Source organism: Neovison vison, chromosome 14 (assembly GCF_020171115.1).
Source record: "Neovison vison isolate M4711 chromosome 14, ASM_NN_V1, whole genome shotgun sequence".
Taxonomy (NCBI): Eukaryota; Metazoa; Chordata; class Mammalia; order Carnivora; family Mustelidae; genus Neogale; species Neogale vison.
The window spans coordinates 18,279,052-18,299,435 of record NC_058104.1 but is presented as its reverse complement, the minus strand read 5'-3'; the positions used below and the strand labels follow the sequence as shown (position 1 = coordinate 18,299,435).

The window sequence follows — 20,384 nt, the reverse complement described above, 5'->3', positions numbered from 1 at the left end:
CCTAGCGTTGTCCACTGGAGGAGTTTGGACAAGCACACCAAGACACGAACCCACCACTGTACACCTGTGCACATGGCTTCACTGCCCTAAGAGCCCCCTGGGCTCCAATCCACCCCTCCACTCCCAGCAACCACCAGCCATCTTTATAGTTTTGCCTTTTCCAGAAGATCGCCGAATTGCCTTCCCAGACTGGCTTCCTTCATTCGCCCCTTCGTGTGAGTGGACCTGCCCTTCGCCTCCTCTCTATATCCAGGTCACAAATGAGGACACCAGCGCACAAGCAGCTCAGGCGGCCTGCCCAGCATCACACAGCCAGTAAGTGGGCGAGCTCAGACCGCAGCCTGGCCCGGTTCAGATCCACTAGCCCCCCACGTCTAAGCCACGCTTCTGGCATTAAGGGCTTCTCTCACCCTCTGGGAACAAACAGCCCTTCCGAGCCCTTCCTGGAGGCCAGGCCAAGGGCCACCAGCAGTCTGGGGAAGGACAGAGAGTGGGTACCTCCCCGTCCCCGGAGGCTCACTCACCTGTCCGAGGCCAGGGTGGCGACATGGCAGACAGCATGCCTAGCCCTCTCTTCACAGCTCCTGGTGGCAATCCCAGACTCCATGAGGAAACAGGAGGTGCGGACCAGTGGGGAGGCAGGCCAGGGCCGAGGCCCCGGCCCCCCGGCGGGGCAGGTGAAAGCCCTCGTGGACCTGCTGGCCGGGAAGAGCAGTCAGGGCTCCCAGGCCCCACAGACCCCAGACAAGACGCCACATGGTGATGGTAGGCAGATGGAGGGTCTCCCCGGGCCCTCCCCCTCCACCCTTCACCCCTCCTTGATCCTCCCCAGCCCTCCCCTTTGGCCTCTGTCCCACAGACTCCAGGATACAGAAGTGCCAGGAGACTCTGCTGAACAGGGCAAAGGGAAGCCCGGAGCTGGGTGGCCCCTCGCCCAGGCTGACCAGCCTCCTCCTAGTGGAGGGTCTCACAGACCTGCAGCTGAAGGAACACGACTTCACGCAGGTGGAGACCACACGTGGGGACTGGCACCCGGCTAGGACCATCACCCTGGACAGACTCTTCCTGCCTCTGTCTCGAGTGTCTATTCCACCCCGAATCTCCATCACCATCGGGGTAGCTGGCGTGGGCAAGACCACCCTGGTGAGGAACTTTGTCCACCTCTGGGCCCAGGGACAGGTTGGCAAGGAATTCTCCCTGGTGCTACCCTTGACCTTCCGAGATCTCAACACCCACGAGAAGCTGTCTGCCGACAGACTTCTCCGCTCTGTCTTCCCGCACGCTGGCGAGTCTGGCCCGGTGGCAGCAGCCCTACCCCAAATCCTCCTGATCCTGGACGGCCTGGATGAATGCAAGACCCCCCTGGACTTCTCCAACACTGTGGCCTGCACAGACCCCAAGAAGGAGATCCAGGTGGACCATCTGATCACCAACATCATCCGAGGGAACCTCTTCCCAGAAGTTTCCGTCTGGGTCACTTCCCGTCCCGGCATGGCTGGCCAGATCCCGGGGGGCCTGGTGGACCGGATGACAGAGATCCGGGGCTTTACGGAGGAGGAGATCAAGGCGTGTCTGGAGGAGCTGTTCTTGGAAGACCACACCCTCTCAGACTGGGTCCTGAGGCAGGTGCAGGCAGACAGGGCCCTGTACCTGATGTGCACGGTGCCGGCCTTCTGCCGCCTCGCAGGGCTGGCACTGGGTCACTTGAGCCGCAGCAGGCTGGGGCCCCAGGACGCAGAGCCGTGGACCCCCAGGACGCTGTGTGAGCTCTACTCTTGGTACTTCCGGATGGCCCTCGGTGGGGACGGGCAGGAGAAGGGCAAGGCGAGCCCTCGCATCGAGCAGGTGGCCCACGGCAGCCGCAAGATGGTGGGCACACTGGGCCGCCTGGCCTTCCACGGGCTGGTCAGGAGGAAGTATGTGTTCTACGAGCAGGACCTGAAGGCATTTGGCGTGGATCTCGCTCTGCTGCAGAGCGCCCTGTGCGGCTGCTTCCTGCGGCGCGAAGAGACCCTGGCCTCCGCCACGGCCTACTGCTTCACCCACCTGTCCCTGCAGGAGTTCGTGGCGGCCGCCTACTACTACAGCGCCTCCAGGCGGGCCATCTTCGACCTCTTCACCGAGGGGGGGGTGTCCTGGCCCCGCCTGGGCTTCCTCACGCATTTCCGTGGTGCGGCCCAGCGGGCCATGCAGGCAGAGGACGGGCGGCTGGATGTGTTCCTGCGCTTCCTCTCGGGGCTCCTGTCTCCGAGGGTCAACGCGCTGCTGGCGGGCTCCCTGCTGGCCCAGGGCGAGCACCAGGCCTACCGGGCCCAGGTGGCTGAGCTCCTGCAGGGCTGCCTCCGCCCCAATGAGGCCGTGAGCGCCCGGGCAGTGAACGTCCTGCACTGCCTGCGCGAGCTGCAGCACCCGGAGCCGGCCCGCAGCGTGGAGGAGGCCCTGGAGAGCGGGGCCCTGGCGGGGCTCAGCGGCCCCCAGCACCAAGCCGCCCTGGCCTATCTCCTGCAGGTGTCGGACGCCTGCGCCCAGGAGGCCAACCTGTCGCTGTGCCTCAGCAAGGGTGTCCTCCAGAGCCTGCTGCCCCAGCTGCTTTACTGCCGGAGCCTGAGGTGGGTGCTGGGGTCGGGCTGCACCAGGTGAGCAGGCAGAGGGTGGGGGTCCTGGAAGCTTCCTCCCCTCCACCACACGCCCTGGCTCAGCATGCGGGGGCGGCTGTAACCATGGTGGACCACGACGTGCATGGGTTAAGGCATCAGAAACTTACTCTCTTGCAGCTCAGGAGGCCAGGGTCCCAAATCGAGGAATTAGCAGGGCCAAGCTCCCTCTGAGAGTCACAGGGCAACAGCCTTCTAGCGTGTGCTGTTTGCTGGCTTCCCCAGCTTGTCCACACATTGCTCCCATCTGTGTGGTCTCACGGACTCCTCCTCCATGTCTCTGTCTTCGTGTAGTGCCCCCTCGGGTGAGCACACCAGTCATGCGGGACGACAGGCCCAGCCTGCTCAGAATGACCTCATCTTAACTAATTATATCTGCAGTGACTCGGTTTCCAAACAAGGTCATTTTCTTGAGGCACTGGGAGGTCAGAACACCCACCTGTCTTTTGGGGGAACAAATCAAACTCCAACACCCTCCGAACCATCCCCGTGCTGACAGAGGCCACACCCACTCACCCCACTCCCAGCCCAGGGCCCACCCAGCACTCTGCACTTTAGGAAGGCTGCAAGGCCAGGGCCATTCCGGACTTGCGAGCAGGTGCCACATCCTCAGGAGGAGGACAGCTTGCACCTGTGACCCACAGGCTCACAGGGTGTGAGAAAGGATGAGTGGGGAGATGTGTCAGTAAAACAGAGAGCGTGGTGGGTCTGCCAGCATGGACCCCTAAGCTGCGTGCCAGGGGCTGGATCGCGATGGAGACATTAGCCGGGGTGCCTCTGGCACCTCCACCTGCCCACGGGCGCTGGTTCTGCTCACAGTCGTTCTTTCTCCCGCAGGCTGGACAGCAACCAGTTCCAGGACCCCGTGATGGAACTGCTGGGCAGCGTGCTGAGTGGGAAGGACTGTCGCATTCAGAAGATCAGGTAATGCAGACCCAGAAGCCCTTGTCCGGAATGCCCACCTGTTGCACAGGGACTGGGGCTCCTTTCCCATCCTCCTCTCTGCTCAAGCGGCCAGGGATGCTTTCAGGGAGAGGTGCCTTTGAAGCATGTGGCTCAGGATGCACGGTGCTTATTTCTGCCCATTCCAGAAAGTTCCAGAGGCTCAAGTGCCTCATCTGTGAGAAAAGGGAAGGATATAGTGAGGGTTAGATGCTCTCATGGACATGGAAGCATGTCTCCGAACACTAACATTCTGATGTGGAGTCAGGCCGGGTCTTCTCTAAGCTCTCAAAGTTGGACCTCAAAATAGTACGAGAGGCACATGATCGCATCGTTAAATAAAATTTCAAAGTTTTTCATTGAAAACTGAATTTAAATTTAAACTTCTATTAAAATGCAGAAAACACAATTTAAACATTGCATCTTTAATGTTGTAATTAGATGAAAGTCTTAAACTGGCAGAAAAAGAGATTTCTGTTCTTACGAAACCTCTTCTTGTGATAACATTTCTGAATTGGGGTACCACCCGGGTTTGGAGCTGAAATGATGGGTGAGCTGGGGGTGGCTTGATCTAGGGAGGTGAGTTTGGGGCACAGGATCCAGAGAGGAATTCTTCATCCTCACTAAACCTCCCTCGGGGTTCTGAAATCATCTTTATCTGAGAAAACAAAAACAAATGTGAGATGATTCAGGAGAAAAAGAAGTCAACCGAGGACAGTGGTGAGAGTGGTGGGCTCTGTGTGGCCTTGTACAGCCCTAAAGAGGGTGAAAATGGGATGACAATAGTACCTGTGAGTCCAGGGTTCCCCACGACCCTCCTCAGGCTCAATGATTCACTTAAAGGACTTACAGAACTGTGGTTCATCACACCACAAAGATACAAATGGAAATCTGCAAAGAGGGAAGGTGCATGGGGCAGGCCCTGGGGAGACCAGGTGAGCTTTTGCTTTTCCCTCCCGGTGCGGTCATATGCTCAGTGTCTCCCTCTCCCGGTGACCACGTGTGACAGCACACATCAAGCATTCCCAGCAGCAAGGCTCACCCAGGCTTGTCCATGGAGTTTTCATGGGGGGCTGGGCATGGAGACACACCTGACCGCCCACAGGGAAGCCCCTCCAGGGGTCAAGATGTTACTGTAGGGGGTAGAGTGGGGGGGGCGAGTCCCTCAGGTAAAGAGAGATCAGCTTTCAGGAACTGGGGGCCAGGTTAAGCCTTTCTGCACACTAACTGCCCCTTTGGGTTGTTGAGCAGCTTCAACAGGTTAATGCAAGGGAAGTGTAAGGCCACACCAGGCACAGGGGAGGCACCATACAAGGGCCAGCCATTATCAGCAGGATTCTCTTTGTCTTGGGCCAGAGATATAAATGCAGTCCCTTTGCAAGAATCATGATAATGACAACTTTTCATTATTTTTTCCTTCATGGGAGCCTTTAGCCAAGTAGTCAACTTCTAGTGTTTTGCATAAAGGAATCTGGAGAACGCTCAGAATATTTTCTGAACAAAAGCCCAAATTTCCTCTGTGGCCACATGCTCTTCTTCACCTCCCCGTAGCTGGTCCTCTGGGCCACATCCCTCTGTGAAATGTCCAAGGCACACTTCAGAATACACACATGGCTCGTGGAACATTACTTATAAAACGTTGTAGAAGTCCTGGGTGGAGGGGGGATGGAGGCATTCTGGAACTCAAGGACGTTTATGCAGATGGCAGTCTGGATGAATGGCATTTTGAGGTTAAGCAAAAGAACCCTTTTTAAAAGTGTCGATCATGGGGTGCCCGGGTGGCTCATTCGGTTGAGCATCTGCCTTCTGCTCAGGTCATCCACTCATCTCATCCCTGAGATCCTCGGATCCAGCCCTGCATCTGGCTCTGTGCTCTCCCTCTGTACTATACTCTCTCTCACTCTCAAAAAAAAAAAAATCTTAAAAAAAAATGGTCTATCAGGCAGGACCCCAGTAAGAGCTGGGAAGTGCTGGGATTGAAAGCAGTGGGGTTCTTGGTTCCCCCTCAGCCTCCAGGGATTCCTGAGGCTTTTCTGATGAATACCAGGGGCCCCTGAAACACAGCTTGAAAGGCCCTGGGGATTCTAACTGCATCCCTGGGGAAGCTCCACAGTTCTAAATGCCCAAGAAACTATGAAAAACTTCAACAGCCACCATTTCTGAAACTGGGTCCATGAAGCCATGAGGTCCACCAGCTTCTTCCTGAAATCACCCTTACAGGGCAGACACAAGCGTTTTTTGGTTATTGGTTGTTTTACACTCAAGTTAGCTCTGTAATAAGTACCCTCTTCCTTTCTTGCATTAGAAAAAGGGCTGGGGCCAGTGGTAAGCCAGAACTATGAATTCAGCCACCGGTCCATAAGAGCAGATTATTAAAGCTTTAGGAACTTTTGCAAGCTGGAGTGTGTGAAATGGCCATGGTGAGCGTATTTTACACCATGGAGATTGGCCAACGCTACACATCTGTGTTTCTGTTTCGGTTTCTTGCAGCACAGCGCTGTGCGGGATCTCTGCCGGGGACTTCTGTCACTGCCCGGGCTCTCTGCCGCACTGTTTGTGTAGAAGCTGCTGTGCCAGATTCTGGCCCAACTTAGCCCTGAGGCTCTTTGCCTGTGTGAGGGTCTGTCCCCCCACTCAGGCCCTACCTTACCTGGCCCAGAGGTTTTCCCGGGCTGGACACTTCCATGCCGGGCCTTGCCTCATCTCCACCTGTGTCCAGGCCCTCGTGATGCTGGTGAAACTGAGAGGTTTGGATCACAAGCCTGGTACTGAGAAAGAGGAAAGGAGATTTACAGATATGCAATAACCACTCCTCTTCCTCTCCTTGCCCAGCTTGGCTGAGAACCAGATCAGTAACAAAGGGGCCAAAGCTCTGGCCAGATCCCTCCTGGTCAACAGAAGTCTGACTTCTCTGGAGTAAGTACGACACGAGGCCAACCTTCCACCATCGGGCTCCAGACAGCTTGAGAGCCATCTCATGGAGTCCCCGACCACGCTCTCCCCTGGGTTGGGTGGAAGGACAGCTAAGCAAGCAAAGTCCTGGCTCCTTCTTAGCGGTTGGGACCAACCCCGGGAGGCCCGGGATCTTGGTCCTGAAGCTGGTGTTCTTCTCCCTGCTCTCCCCAGAGAGCTGGTCCAAGGCCAGTCTGTTAGACCCTGCTTTCTTCTCCCCGTACACGGGAGCCATACTGGGAAATTCCTTACTTGTTCACCTAAATAAGGGTCTCTACAAAATATGAAATCCTAGACCCCAATACATTATTTTCAAGGAGGACAGATTTAAAGGTCAGGTAATTTCTGTTCTTTTTTTTCCTCCCTGGGAATTGGATTAAAAAACAAAACAAAACAAACCCCAGTTCTTTCTCTCTTCCCTCCGCCAGCCTCCGCAGTAACTCCATTGGACCTCAAGGGGCCAAGGCTCTGGCAGATGCTCTGAAGATTAACCGCACTCTGGCCTTTCTGAGGTATGTGCTGCCTGCCCCCAGTCCCAATCCAACCGATGGAGGACCCAGAAAACTCTCTCCCAGGTGCCAGCCGTGGAGTGGGAGATGATTCGAAATGGTGGCCATGCTGTACTGGCTCCCGTCTAAGCGGGCACCACACCACCTGATCTTGTATCCCACGCAAGTTTCAGGTTTCAGCTCTTCCCTGGTCATCGTCCTTGTGTTCACAGCCTAATCAGGGGATAGAGAAGACAGCGTGGGGTTGTACAGAAGTGGAAAGGCAAGATAATCTATGAGGAAAACTTCTGTCCTCCATTGAGGGGGATACCCCAAGGCCACGGTGTCAGAATGTTCCCCTGAGGTGTTTTCCAGGACATTGGAAAGCCCATCTTCCAGAATATTCTTTGCTTCCTGTGCTTTTAGGGGCCTGGGGTTGTATCTGTCCTTATATGAATGTGTATTGTCACTTGTTTTTTTCATTCATTTTTATTGGGGTGAAACTCACCATTTTAAAGTATACATTTCCCTGGCAGTTGGCACATTCGCAGTTGTTCATTCATCACCTCTATCGGGTTCCCAAATATTTCCATCACCCTAAAAGTAGACCCTGTATCCATCAGCAATCACGTCCCATTCTCTTCCTCCCCCTACCCTCGCCCCTCCTGGGCAGCCACCAGGGACTGCTGCTTTCCGTCTCCATGTTTACCTACCCTGGAGATTTCACATATATAAAATCCTTCAATAAGACCCTTTTGTCTGGCTTCTGTCCCTGAGCATCTTCAAAGTTCATCCACATAGTGGCAGGTGTCAATGCTTCATTCCTGTTTCCAGCTGAGTCATATTCCACTGTATGGAATTCCACTGTATGGACTGTATAGACAGACCACAGTTCATCCATTCATCAGCTGATGGGCACGTGGGCTGTTTCCATCCTTTGGCTCATGTGAATAATGCTACCGCACAGTCGTGCATGAACATTTGAGCACCTGTCCTCATTTCTTTAGGGCAGACACCTACCAGTGGAACTGGCTGTGTCATATGGTAGCTCTGTTTGACCTTTTGAGGAGTTGCCAGACTGTTTTCCACAAGGTCTGGCCCATTTTACATTCCCACCAGCAGTGAGTAAGGGTTCCAATTCTTCGACGTCCCTGTCAAAACCTGGATGCTGTGGCTTTTAGTGGCAGTTAAGTCTACTGATAACCTAGTTATTGTTACTGAGATGCCAGGGACACCTTGTTCCCCATCAACAGACAAATGCTTAGAGACCCAGAGGGAATCCTGAGGCCAGAGCGGCACTGGGAAGAACCAACTGTTCCCAAATCCTGTGTGGTGGGGAGCAAGGGCACAGAGCACTCAGTGGCTCCCCCACCATTGTCCCTCCGCCTCATCCCTTGGGCCTCAGTAATGCCACAGGAGAAGTTAAGGCCACCACTGGACACACTCACGGCACCGCTGCTAACACACTTCTCCCTTGCTTCCACAGCCTCCAGAGCAATGCCATCAGGGATAACGGAGCCAGGTCCGTGGCTGAGGCCTTGGCCGCCAACCGGACCCTCTCTGTGCTGCAGTAAGTGGACGTGCTGACCAGAACAGGGCCTCCTTCTTCTCTCCTCTCCTCCTCCAAGGGCCTCTCTGTTTCTACAAGCAAGGATGACTGGGGAGATGGCCTGAGGCTTTCTGACCCATCTGGATGGTCCCTGGAAATCTTGATGTCCACTGTTTTTCCACAGAACAGGTGTTGGAAAATAATTAAAGATAAAGCCTTCTGCCAATGCAAAGAATCCTCTCCACAAATGCAGTAAAAAACGAAACAGCTTAGTTATCTGAATATTCAACTAGACCACAGTCACACCATTGGCCATCCAACAACCAGATGGCAAAGACCAAGAAATCTCACCCTTTCCTCCAGCCAGGCAGACACAACCCAAGATACGTGTGTTCTCAAGATAACTTGTTCTCAAGTGAGAGGACTGGACAGCACCATTTGTCACACAGTTTTCCTTAAATTTGCCTAGTAGCTGGGGTAGCCATCTGTTTGCTAATTGCCTTTATCCAAAGGAAAAACCAAGCTTCTGTCTTTAGGACAACGTGGAGTCATGCTATCCTCCTTGATGTGTACATTTCAAAGAGGGCTCCAAGGTCTCTATAGGCTGTAAATCCAGCAAGAGGTTTATTTAGCTTTTAAAAAGACTTATACACTTCTCAAAGGACAGATTTATCGTTGCAAGTTTTCTTAAAGAAACATTCGAGGGAAAGGAAGGTCTCTTTCCCTTTTAGAACCACAGCAAGTTCCCTTAACAATGTCTTTAGCCTGACACAAGACAGGTCCTGGCTTCCCTGTCCTCCTAGGATAAGCACAGGTGCTCTTGGCAACATCTCCCCCCTCCAGGTTTGGTGTAAAGGGAAGTTTTGGTGTAAAGGACCTAAACGGAGGGTCTGCCCTCGGGAGGACTGCAGGGTTGGGAGGAAGGCTGCTGGTCGGTCTAGAGGGAGGTAGACTGTTGGGTGTGGGGAGCGCTGACTAGGTAAGGAGCCGGCAGGACTCGCATGTGGAAGTCACCACCTGAGAGGTTCTGGATAGTCTGTGTCCTCTAGTCACTGCTTCCAGCTTCTGAAAGGGGAGGGCCCAGCTGTCCTTGCCTCTGACACCCCCCAGAATGATGTCAGCCTGCTGACATCACTTTGGCAACAACTCACAGACCTTTCCTAGAGACCGCTGTGCCAATGCTGCGGTAAATGGAGAGTGTATTTGAGTAGTCTCTGAGCTCTTGCCTTCAACCAGACTGTCCCTCGTGGGAATGGCTGTGGCTGGCTTTGCTGAAAGACCCTTCTCTCCCACAGCCTACAGAAGAATACCATCGGGCCTGTGGGAGCCCAGCAGATGGCAGATACCCTGAAACAGAACAGGAGTCTGAAGGAGCTCATGTGAGAAATGCAGAAAGGCCAAATTTGCATCCTCAGTGACTGGCACAGTGCCCAGCCCATCATAAATATTTGTGAGCATGAGAATGGATGGACAGACGGACGAACGGACGGACAGATGGATGGATGTGTGGGTACAAGATAACTCCGGTTCCCAGAAGTAGGACGGTCTCAGACTGAATCTTACTGCCTTCCCAACACCTCCTGGCTACCTTCACGGACCGTATCACTATAAAGAGTTGGCCGTGCCCCCTGCTAGGGAGTCAAGGACTTTGCTCCCTCCATCTCTTATAGGCCACAGGGAAGCACAGGTCACCTGCAGAGGCCACCAGCTACAGACTGAAGCTGAGCAAATGCACTGGGCACCCTTAATGCAACACAGGAAGCACAGCCCTGGGGTGCGACCCTGGATCCTGAGCCTGGGCCCCACCCTGCTAGGCTGCTCCAGAAAACCAACTCACCCTGTCTCCTCTCTTGCAGATTCTCCAGTAACAGCATTGGTGACGGAGGTGCGGAAGCCCTGGCTAAGGCCCTGAAGGTGAACCAGGGCCTGGAAAGCCTGGAGTGAGTCTGCCTGACCGCCCTCCAGGAGTGGCCGTGGGCAGAGGGTGACTCCCCTGCTTTCCCCATCGAGAAGGCGGGCTGGGCTGTCAGTGAGGACCACAACTTTGCCCGAACCCAACCAACCACCAGCCTTGGGCACACAGTGAGCTCAGTCTCTCCCCAGGCCCGCCTTGCTGGTCCATCCCACTGCACCAGCCCCATCTCCCTGGACAGCTGAGGCTGGTGTTGGTCGTGGAGTTTGCAGAGTGACAAGCACCGAGTGCCCCTGAAAAGCTGGCACAGGTGGCTAAAGAGGGTATCGGCCGAGCGACCTGGTGGGCAATGGGAGAGCTCAGTGTTGCCCCCCACTGTGCCCACACACCTGTGCCACTTTCTCTGGGGGCTACAGACACAACATACCCTCCAACCCCAGACGACTGGGAACTGCTCAAACTAAGGCAGAGTGTAAGCTCGGAGGATGATTATGCTCGACCCACCAGCCCCGACCTAGGTCTAGAACCTGGGGGACGGGGACAAGAAAGAGGGATGATGAGCAGAGCAGTGTGGCTCGGCACCTGCTCCAGGATTCCCCAGCTCTGTTGAACCCGACACCTGCAGCCCCCAGGCTGGAGCAGGGACTCCCTGCGGGTCCCAGGATGGCCACCCCAAGCGCGTCCTGTCCTCTGTTTGCAGCCTGCAGAGCAATTCCATCAGTGATGTGGGGGTGGCGGCGCTGATGGAGGCCCTCTGTGCCAACCAGACCCTCGTCAGCCTCAAGTAAGTCCCAGCTTCCCTCTGAGCTTGGGGGTCCCTTTAGCCAAGGGCCTGAAAGGACTTTGGGACTTGGAAGAAGGCGCACCCCTCCCACTGCGGGCCTGTTCTGAAGTTTTCTCCGTTTGGGCAGCTTGGTTCTGCAGCCTCCCGCACACTGCCTGCTCTCTCAGAAGAGCAGAGGACAGCCGGGGCCCTCAGCTCCCTAGTTCTGCTGCTTCCCTCTAGCACCCCAGCCCCTGAGGCAACCAAGCCTGCCCCCAACCCCCTCACCTCTGAGGGGCTGTTAACAGATGCTCTTCCTCTCGATGGGTCCCCCCACTGGCGATCTTCCAGGGGACATGCTCGGCTGGCTAGCCGTGGGAGCCCAGCTTGCTGGAGGCTCTTCACACCTTGGCTCTGATCACTCAAGAGGCCCAGGTCCCAGCTGAGGCTCCCTGGGCCTGAGCGCCAGGGCTCGTCTCCCCAAGAGTCCCCGCATGTCTGGTCGGCAGCTCAGGGTCTCCTCTCTCCCCAGCCTGCGGGAAAACTCCATCAGCTCAGAGGGAGCCCGGGAGCTGGCGCGAGCTCTCTCCATCAACACCACCCTGAAGAACCTGGAGTACGTGAGTGGGGGGCAGCCTGGGCTTCCGACCCCCCTTTAGCTGAGGGCCTCGCCCACCCAGAACCCTGGGGATAGGGAAGGGGAGGGCACACTCTCATGGCCTTGCCACTTTATAGGCTGGGGAAAGACCAGGTTGGGGAGGGGCAGCCAGGAGACCTAGCCTCTGGTGGCAACCCCTGCACTCTCACGCCCTAGTTACCTGTGGATGAGGTTCCTGGGGATGCTACCTGCCCCAGTCCCCTCCCCATGGAGATGTGGGAGGGTCCGGTCTCAGGGGTGGCTCAGTATAGGGATCAGAGCCTCACTGAGCTGAACTGGGCCCCCTCTCCATGCGCCCGTCCGTCAGGATTCGGTACAATAGCCGTAGGCACGTGCTTGGCACACACAGGTACTCAGTAGACAGGAGGTAGGCCAGTCCTCAGGGAGGAGGAAAGCTGGATTCCCGGGGGAGCAAGTCTGGGGCTCCACGGCCAGGTAGCTCCTGCTCACTCACTACCGTTCCCCTCCTCCCAGCCTGACAGCCAACCTCCTCCACGACCAGGGCGCCCAGGCCATCGCGGTGGCGATGAAAGAAAACCGGGCCCTCAAGTCCCTTCAGTGAGTCTCTGGCACCCCCATACCACCCGGTCCTCTCTGCAGAGCTGCAGGGCCGTACACCAGCGTGTGCAGGAGAACAAGTCTGGCTTTGGGGCCCTTCCCTGACATGGCCTCAGGGGCCTCCAGGGGGCTGTGCCCTGCCCCCTGCTCTGCTTCCTGGGGCTGATCCACTGAGAGGCCAATGGTGGGACGTGGGCACCCACGCCATGCTTCCAAGTGTCACAAGCGTCATGCAGAGGCCATTTGGACTCTTTGAGCCTGTCCCTGTGTCCACCCTTAACCAGAGAGTGCTTGTTTCGACTAACCATGGGCTGCAGGAGTTCTGCCCATCAGTGGCCAGGACCCCATCCTGTGAGGACTCCTTCCCTACTGCCAGACCCTCCCGGGAGAAGTCCCCTCTTTCTAGAACCTCCAGACCCTCCTGGGCTCTGCCCTGGGCCACGGGGTCACATGTGTCTGTCTCTGCCTAGCCTGCAGTGGAACTTCATTCAGGCCGGTGCTGCCAAGGCCCTGGGACAAGCACTACAGCTCAACAAGAGCCTGACCAGCCTTGAGTAAGTGGGGCCTCTGCAGGGCCTGCAGGAAGGACGGGGTGGTGGTGGGGGGCAAGGACATTTGAGAGCTCAGTGTCTGCTGGGCACACAGCCTCCTCTGCCCTGTTTCTGTTCTCATCTGCTCTAGCAGTTTTACTGAGACATAATCCATGTACCACAAAAACCACCCATATGAAACACACAATTCCCTGGTTTCTAGTATATTCAGAGTCATGCAATTTTCACCACCACCCATCACCCCCAGAAGACACCCGGACTCATTAGCAGTCACTCCCCACCACCCCCATGCCCCGTCCCTGGCAGCCACACACCTGCTCTGTCTCTACAGTCACCTCCACTCGGTGTCTCATTCACATGGGATCATACTGGCCTTCGCAACCGAGGTCTTCCGTTTAGTGTCACATCTTCTAGGCTCACCCAGCGGGGGGGGGTGGGCATCACGAATCAGAGCTTCCTTCTTTCCTGCGGCTGAATCCTAGTGCGCTGTGTGTGTAGGCCACACTGGGTTTCTCCACTCATCCGCTGACGGACCTGTGGGTTGTTGCCCGTTTGGTTCTTGCAAGTGATGCTGCTGTGGACATTCGTGCACAGGCTTCTGTGAGCACATGCTCCCACTTCTCGTGGCCACACAGCTGGTGGAACTGCTGGGTTGAAGGGCCACTCTGTCTTTGACCAGGACATCCCACCTCTGGCTGGTTCCTCTGACTGATGATCTGGTGTTCGCTAGGGCTCTGCCCTGGGCCGTCTTCTCTTGAGTGGTCGTTCTTTCCCAGAAGCTCTCTTCTCCCAGGCTCCTTGCCGTCAAAGCCCTCGTACCCCCAAGTCTACCCCAGACCTCTCTCCAGAGTTCCAGACTCACGTCATCCCTGCCCACTCAGCACCTCCCCTTGGGCACCGTGTGGGAACTTCAAACGGCCCCACCTACCTGCCCATGAGCCTGCTTCTCTGCCCCCACCTCGTGAACGGAACCGGCCAGTCGTGCAAGCTGCAACACCGCCTCGGCTCTGGCTTCCCACTTGCGGCTCTCCTCCCAACGTCCCCATTTCCCTCTGTCCCCATGGCCAGTGGCACACCCAGTCCGTTCTCTCACAGGGCTGGCCAAAGATCTTTCCAAAACTTCAATCTGGCCCTGTTCTGGGTCAGTGAGATGCTTAAATGCTGCCCAGGGCCTGCAGAGTGAAGGCCAGCCCTCAGCACACCTTCCAAAGAAGGCCCCAAGGACCTGAGTCTTTTCTACCTCCTCGGACTCATTTCACACACTGGGGACACAACTGCATTGCTTCGAGTTCGGCGGCTGTGCTGGGCCTCTTGCCTCATCCCACCCTTCAGGTTTTGGTTTAGACCTATTTCTTCTGGCAGCTTCTGTGACCACACCAGGGTGGGAGACCTCACGAGGTCCACCACGCATTGGCACGTGACCTTTGGTGCCTGCTCATTCAGTCACAGCTGCCCACCCAAGACGGACCTGGGCCTGGACAGCTGTGGGGACACAAAACACATTCAAATCTGTTAAAATGACTAACCCACACCGCTCCCCTAGTCCACTGACACCGACCCGAACTAAATGCTTAACCACTGCCTGCCCCAGGACCTACAACTTTACTCCAAAGCGGAAGAAGAAAGAAAACAAACATGTAAAACGCTGACCGGCAAGAAAGGCGGGACACTGAGGGACTTGACTTAGTTCTATGGCCGGCACTCCCAATTTTGTCCCTTTTCCATGTGTCCCTTTTCTTGTTTGTCTCTGATGGTCCAAGTTCATGGAGACCCTGGAGCTCTCTGCATGTTAGGTACAAGGCCCTGGGGGCGGCTATCCCCAAGGCCACCCTGGGAGTCTGGTCCATGGTGTGTTGGTCTGAATGAGATTGGGACGGTCCAAGGGGTCACACTTTGTGTTCAGTTTACAGGAGAACGCCATCGGGGACGAAGGCGCCTCTGCAGTGGCCAGTGCCCTCAAGGCCAACACGGCCCTCACCGCGCTCTAGTAAGTGCTGATGTGCACGGCTGGCCCCGGCTGGTTTTGCTTTCCAGTCAAGGAAAGTGTGTTTGATTCTCCTAGCCTTAGCAACTGGGACAACGAACAGGTGGAAAGCAAGAAGCAGGGGCTCTGGGAGGCCTCTCCCTCCCTCTCTCCAGGAGGCCACCTCTCCCTGCTGTATCTGGAGCATCCAGGGCTCTGTCCCAGGCGCCAGACAGGGCAGGCAGGGGGCGCAGCTTCGGACAGATCGGGGCCAACAACCTTCAGTGCTGCGTTGCCACTCTCAGCCCTAAGTCCGGGGGTGGTCAAAAGGAAGGACAAGTACGCCTCGATGCTGGGCCGGGCAGGGTGCGGGCTGGAGAGGCCTCACCTCTCCACATCGAAATCATCTCTTCCTACAGTCTGCAGGTGGCCTCCATTGGCTCCCGGGGGGCCCAGGCGCTAGGGGACGCCCTGGCCCTGAACAGAACCTTGGAGATTCTTGAGTAAGTATTCCAGTCTGAGGCTTTCATCTCTTGCCCAAAAGAGCCAAGCTGATTGAAAATGAAGATGTAGAAGGGGAAAAAATATATATCAATTTACATGGAAACTCACAAATCATTTAAATATCTTCACTTAGATCAAGCGTACCCCAGCTTCCCCATCCCCACTGCATACCTCTTCCCTGGGAGTCACTACTGTGGGGCCTTCTATCCTTACAGACCTGCTCTCCTTGGCCTTGGCCAGGCTGCACACGTCCCAAAGTCCTGGGTAGGGGTCCCTGGCCACTGATCTCTATGAGAAGATCCAAATTCCTGGGGAGGGAGTTAAGCCTAGTGGGGCTCTCAGGCATGTCCCGGTGGTCCCTGCTTCTGTGGCCCTGGGATGCTGAGCATGGGAGTACTGCTAGACGGAGTGTTCCTCTCTTGTCTCAGCCCCACTCTCCTTTCCTTGAGACAGAGGAAGAGGAGGGCTCCAACAAACCACCCAGGTTAGGCCAGCTTCACCCCTCCTTGCGTCCTGCTCCCCAGAGCTGATCTCTACTCAGTGCCCAGGAGTGAGAAAGGAGCAACCTCACCCCTGTGCTTGCTGAGTCCATGCGGCCTCTGCCCAGTATCCCATGCCCAGCTGAAGAGGCACTGTCTTCACCCCACAGCTGACCCCGTGCCTTAGGCTTCATATCTTTCCTGACAGCTTACGAGGAAACGCCATTGGGGTGGCGGGGGCCAAAGCCTTGGCAAATGCTCTGAAGGTGAACTCTAGTCTTCGAAGACTCAAGTGAGTGGCTGTAGAGACCCCCCAGCGCCCCAGGGCAGCAGACTGCTCTGTTCGTACCCTCTGCAGCTGCTTCCTTCCAAATATCAATAGCTGTGAGGACCTCTTGCAGACGGGTTTGTCCACTCTGGCTAGCTTACACCAGAGCTAAATCACTTAACATCTGCATTTTCGGTCTTCCACCTTCCATGGCACTTGGATGGGCCCCCCGGGAAACTTGTAGGCACTGGTCTCAGGGTTAACTGCCCCCTTGCTGTGGAACCAGAGCTAAATCACTTAACATCTGCATTTTCGGTCTTCCACCTTCCGTGGCACTTGGATGGGCCCCCCGGGAAACTTGTAGGCACTGGTCTCAGGGTTAACTGTCCCCTTGCTGTGGACAGATCAGCTCCAGAAGCATGTATTTCCTCCACGGCCCCCCAAGATAATGCAGCGCTGCTTCCTGGGGTGGGTTCTTCCATGCCTAATGGCTCACGGTGGTGTCTCCATCTTTCCTCTGCCTAGTCTTCAAGAGAATTCCTTGGGGATGGACGGGGCGATATGCCTTGCCACTGCACTGTCTGGAAACCATGGCCTCCAGCACATCAAGTGAGTGGGGCTCTGCAGCACCTGCTTCCCTCCCTTTCTTGCTCGCCCTTGGAGCGACTTGCAGCTTGGGCTCTGCCTTCCACCCGATTCTCTGAGCCGGCCGACTCCCGAGCCTTTCAGCAGCTCTGCAGAGAAACTCAGTACAAGGGGAGCCATTCTGGCCTTCTCTGTGGGAGGGACCCTGTAAGCATAGAGGGCTTGGCTGGAGCTCTGCATTTCGTGCTCCTCACGAAATGAACCTGCAGGCCTCTGGGCCTGGAGCCTATCTCTCAAGCCCTCTCCTAATCCTTCTTTTGCAGTCTCCAGGGAAACCACATTGGGGAATCTGGTGCCAGGATGATCTCAGAGGCTATCAGGACAAATGCTCCTTCGTGCACTGTTGAAATGTGAGCAAAACAAGTTCCTGGTGGACCCAGCAGGAGGACAGGCAGAGCAGCAGCTGGAAGCTTTGGAATGGAAAGACCACTTTCCGGGGCTCCTTCCTGTGGTCTGGGAGTGATGCTGACCCACAGAAACTGGTCTCCTGCAAGGAGGCAGGAAAGGTGCTGCCGGAGGTCATGAGCAGCTCTCCTGGACCCAGGCCAGTCCCGGCATGGGTGAGCGGGATTCTCTGCTATGCTGCAGAGCAGGGAAGGGCTCCATCAATGACACAGGCCTTAAAGCTCAGCAGGTAAGAAGCCGGTGTGAACTCGTTTATACCTGGAGGTCTTCACGCGCCTCTAACGTTTATTACTATTGCCCTTCTTCGCTGGTCACAGTCAACCCCCCCTCCCCACCCAACTCTGAAACGAGCTGCCATCTTTGAGCCTATATAGGGGGTCCATCTGGCATTGGTGACAGAAAGAACCTCTTTTTTCTCAAGAAGAATACAAGGTCTTAGGAGTATGATCGTTAGAGACACACAGAAAAATTATGAGAATTTTTTTGAAGAGAAATGAAGGCTTTCATTACAGGATTCTGGAGAAAAAGACAAAAAAAGTTGTTGTCCAAGCTTCTTGCCATCTTTTATCCATTACAAAATCTCTCAAAGGCACAGATTGTCTGGTAGACGAGACGTGGGGTCTGGCACGTGGGTTATCAACAGCACTGTAAATGTGGATGTCTTCATGATGTTCCTCTACGCTGGCTTCCAAAGCACTCCTGTGTGCGAAGTTTCTCCAGGAAGGCGAGCAAGCTGGGCCTCCACGTGGTACAGGATCCCTTGGTGTCTGTGAGGAAGGGGAAAAGATCCCGATGGACGCCACAGCTCTCATGCACTAAATAACCAAGGGAAATGCTTATGAAGATTATGATGCAATTCTCACTTTAAAGTTTGAACAGGAAGCACTCTTCTAAATGGGCCTTTAAAACTGAATATTTGGGCAAGAATCCTCGATGGATGCTAAAACTATGGATGAAAGTCTTATCAAGGGAGAAGATACTCGCCCGGCCTCAAAATTTGACCCCAGAAGGGATAGCTCCGAAGGGGGAAAAAAGCATCTTTAAAGATAGACAATTCTGCAAATGCTTTTTTAACAAATGATTAAACTTAACATCACCGATAAGGGGCCAGATGGACACAACAGGCCTCCGATGGGACGCCCATGCCAGATGGACACACCATGCCAAAGACACTGATTTGAACCCAAATCAAGCAGCATTCTGCAAAAGATAATAATAAAAACTAGCCTAACCTCTTCAAAAACGTCAGTGCCATGTAAAATACAAAAGGCTGTGGACTATTTTAAACTGTAGGAGATTGAAAAGACGTTAACTCCTTACTGCCAGATCTCTGAGTGGATCCTTGACTGAAGAAAAACAATCCGCCATAAAGAAAAGTTATCTGGAAACGGGATGTCTGAACGTGGGTCTTGTGTTGTATTTATGTGGATTGCTGGGTTTGGAAACATTTTTTTTGCTGGGTATAGAATTTTAGGCTGGTATTTGGCTCTTGGTACTTTCAAGATGCTGCTCTACTGTCTTCTGGTGTATGCAGTGTCTGGCTGCGCCCACCTAGTCGCAAACCTGACGGATCAGGTTGCGGTAGCCCAGCGGCGGAGAGAGCCGTGCCATGCAGGAATCCAGCGCCGGGCAAACCCTGGGCCATGAGAAAAATCATGCTCTCCAGGGACTCGAAGAGCAAGCCACACCAAAATGGGAAGTCTCCCTAGCAGCCTACTGACAAGGCCCCCGCTCTTGCCCGCTGGCAGAGCAGAGACATTTTACAAGGAATAGCTCCACCACCACAGGGCAGGACAGAGGGGAACTGCACTGAGGCAGTAAACCCATAGCCAGGGTGGTGGGACTTCTCGTTTTCTCATTTTGAACAGTTTCGACTCTTGCGTCTTTGTGGCCACTATGTTGTTCACTTCTGCCATGACTCAGTCCCAGTTGGCACAGTCTTTCTCTCACTTTTTTAAACCTCAGAAGTTCGGAGATGTCCTCACATCTTCCTTATCTCTTCTTAATATGCTCAAACCTCCCTCCACCATCTCAGTAAAGGGATGAGAGTTAAAAATATCTGAATGTCCTTTTTTTTTTTTTTTTAAAAGATTTTATTTATTTATTTGACAGAGAGATCACAAGTAGGCAGAGAGGCAGGCAGAGAGGAGGAAGCAAGCTCCCTGCGGAGCAGAGAGCCCGAGGTGGGGCTCGATCCCAGGACCCTGGGAACATGACCTGAGCCGAAGGCAGAGGCTTTAACCCACTGAGCCACCCAGGTGCCCCAGTCTTTTTTTTTTCTCTAATTCTATCATATGTCATTTCCAGGTTGTTTCATTTGAAGGCTATTGTGATCCAACTCCTGAGACAATGTCTTCATATTCTGGGTACTCTGATGCCCAAATCAAAAATCTATTTTGGGGCCTTATCTACAACAAACACTATAGAAATCCCCGTGTAAAAGATCGTGACATCAACCAAAGCCATCTCACTCTGAATGGTAGCATCACGGAGCACCTGGGTGGCTTGGTAAGTTAAGCATTTGCCTTCAGCTCAGGTCATGATCTCAGAGTCCTGGGATCAAGCCCTGCATCAGGCCTGCTTGGCAGGGAGTCTGTTTCTCCCTCCACCCCTCCCCCTGCTTATGCTCTCTCTCTTGAAATAAATAAATAAAATCTTTTATTTTTATTTTATTTTGTTTTTTAAAAGATTTTACTTATTTATTTGACAGAGATCACAAGCAGGCAGAGAGAGAGGGGAAAGCAGGCTCCCCGATGAGCAGAGATCCCGATGTGGCGCTTGATCCCAGGACCTTGGGATCATGACCTGAGCCTAAGGCAGAGGCTCAACCCACTGAGCCACCCAGGCGCCCCTAAGTAAAATCTTTTAAAACAAATGGTAGCATCAGCCCAGCTGGTTATCTAGTGCATACGTTTTCAATACATAGTACAGATTAAAACAGAACGACCTCTAATGAAGCCTTTGCTTCATCAATTACACACACACACACACACTCTCTTATAATAAGATCCAACCCCTCCCCTTCCACAAGCTCGTTCCTTCCAGTTAAAAGATCATGCTCAAGTTTTCTTCTCAAAAAACAAAACAAAACCT

At 54.5% G+C, this 20,384-nt stretch overlaps 1 protein-coding gene across 1 annotated transcript; it reads left to right on the top strand.

Moving 5' to 3' along the window:
- Positions 1-205: 205 nt before the first annotated feature.
- NLRC3 (NLR family CARD domain containing 3) lies at positions 206-19,403 on the top strand. Its single transcript, XM_044233652.1, has 18 exons — positions 206-315; positions 582-759; positions 833-2,609; positions 3,492-3,578; positions 6,429-6,512; positions 6,977-7,060; positions 8,523-8,606; positions 9,881-9,964; positions 10,442-10,525; positions 11,198-11,281; positions 11,793-11,876; positions 12,393-12,476; positions 12,947-13,030; positions 14,931-15,014; positions 15,410-15,493; positions 16,182-16,265; positions 16,767-16,850; positions 17,150-19,403. Exons 2-18 carry the CDS (start codon positions 606-608, stop codon positions 17,238-17,240), a joined length of 3,201 nt encoding a protein of 1,066 aa, XP_044089587.1. The 5' UTR covers positions 206-315; positions 582-605; the 3' UTR covers positions 17,241-19,403.
- The last annotated feature ends 981 nt before the right edge of the window (positions 19,404-20,384 follow it).